A 431-nucleotide genomic window follows, 5' to 3' on the forward strand; every position below is an offset into this window, starting at 1 on the left:
GACGTGTGCTCTTCCGATCCGGATTTCTTCGGATTATCTTTCGAGCAAGCACACACACTCTCACTCGAAGCGAGAATGTTACTGGAACATTCTTATGAAGCAATAATCGATGCAGGAATCAATCCAAAACAATTACAAAAAAAAAATACTGCTGTGATCATAGGAGCATTTTTTATTGAATCGCAAAAGAAATTTTTATATGAGAATCTTAAGGTAAAGAAAATTATTAATTAATATAAGGGTAATAATAGTAAGGTATTATTGTATTAATTATTTAAAAATAAGAAACTGTAATGTAACTGAAGGTTCTGTAATTAGTTAGGAGGTCACAATATTATTGGATGTAGCAAATCTACAATAGCAAACATAATTTCATACCACTTCGATCTGAAAGGGCCATCATACGTTGTCGACACAGGATGCAGTTCTAG

At 32.7% G+C, this 431-nt stretch overlaps 1 protein-coding gene across 1 annotated transcript; it reads left to right on the top strand.

The window, feature by feature from the left end:
• Positions 1-25: 25 nt before the first annotated feature.
• Positions 26-424, top strand: LOC105461555 (fatty acid synthase-like; the record flags this gene model as incomplete). Its single annotated transcript, XM_011708057.1, has 2 exons — positions 26-213; positions 319-424. Coding segments are annotated over exons 1-2 (244 nt in total), but the record flags the coding sequence as incomplete, so codon positions are not given.
• Positions 425-431: the final 7 nt, after the last annotated feature.

The sequence above is a fragment of the Wasmannia auropunctata genome, unplaced genomic scaffold (assembly GCF_000956235.1).
Source record: "Wasmannia auropunctata unplaced genomic scaffold, wasmannia.A_1.0 LD284304.1, whole genome shotgun sequence".
NCBI classification, from domain to species: domain Eukaryota; kingdom Metazoa; phylum Arthropoda; class Insecta; order Hymenoptera; family Formicidae; genus Wasmannia; species Wasmannia auropunctata.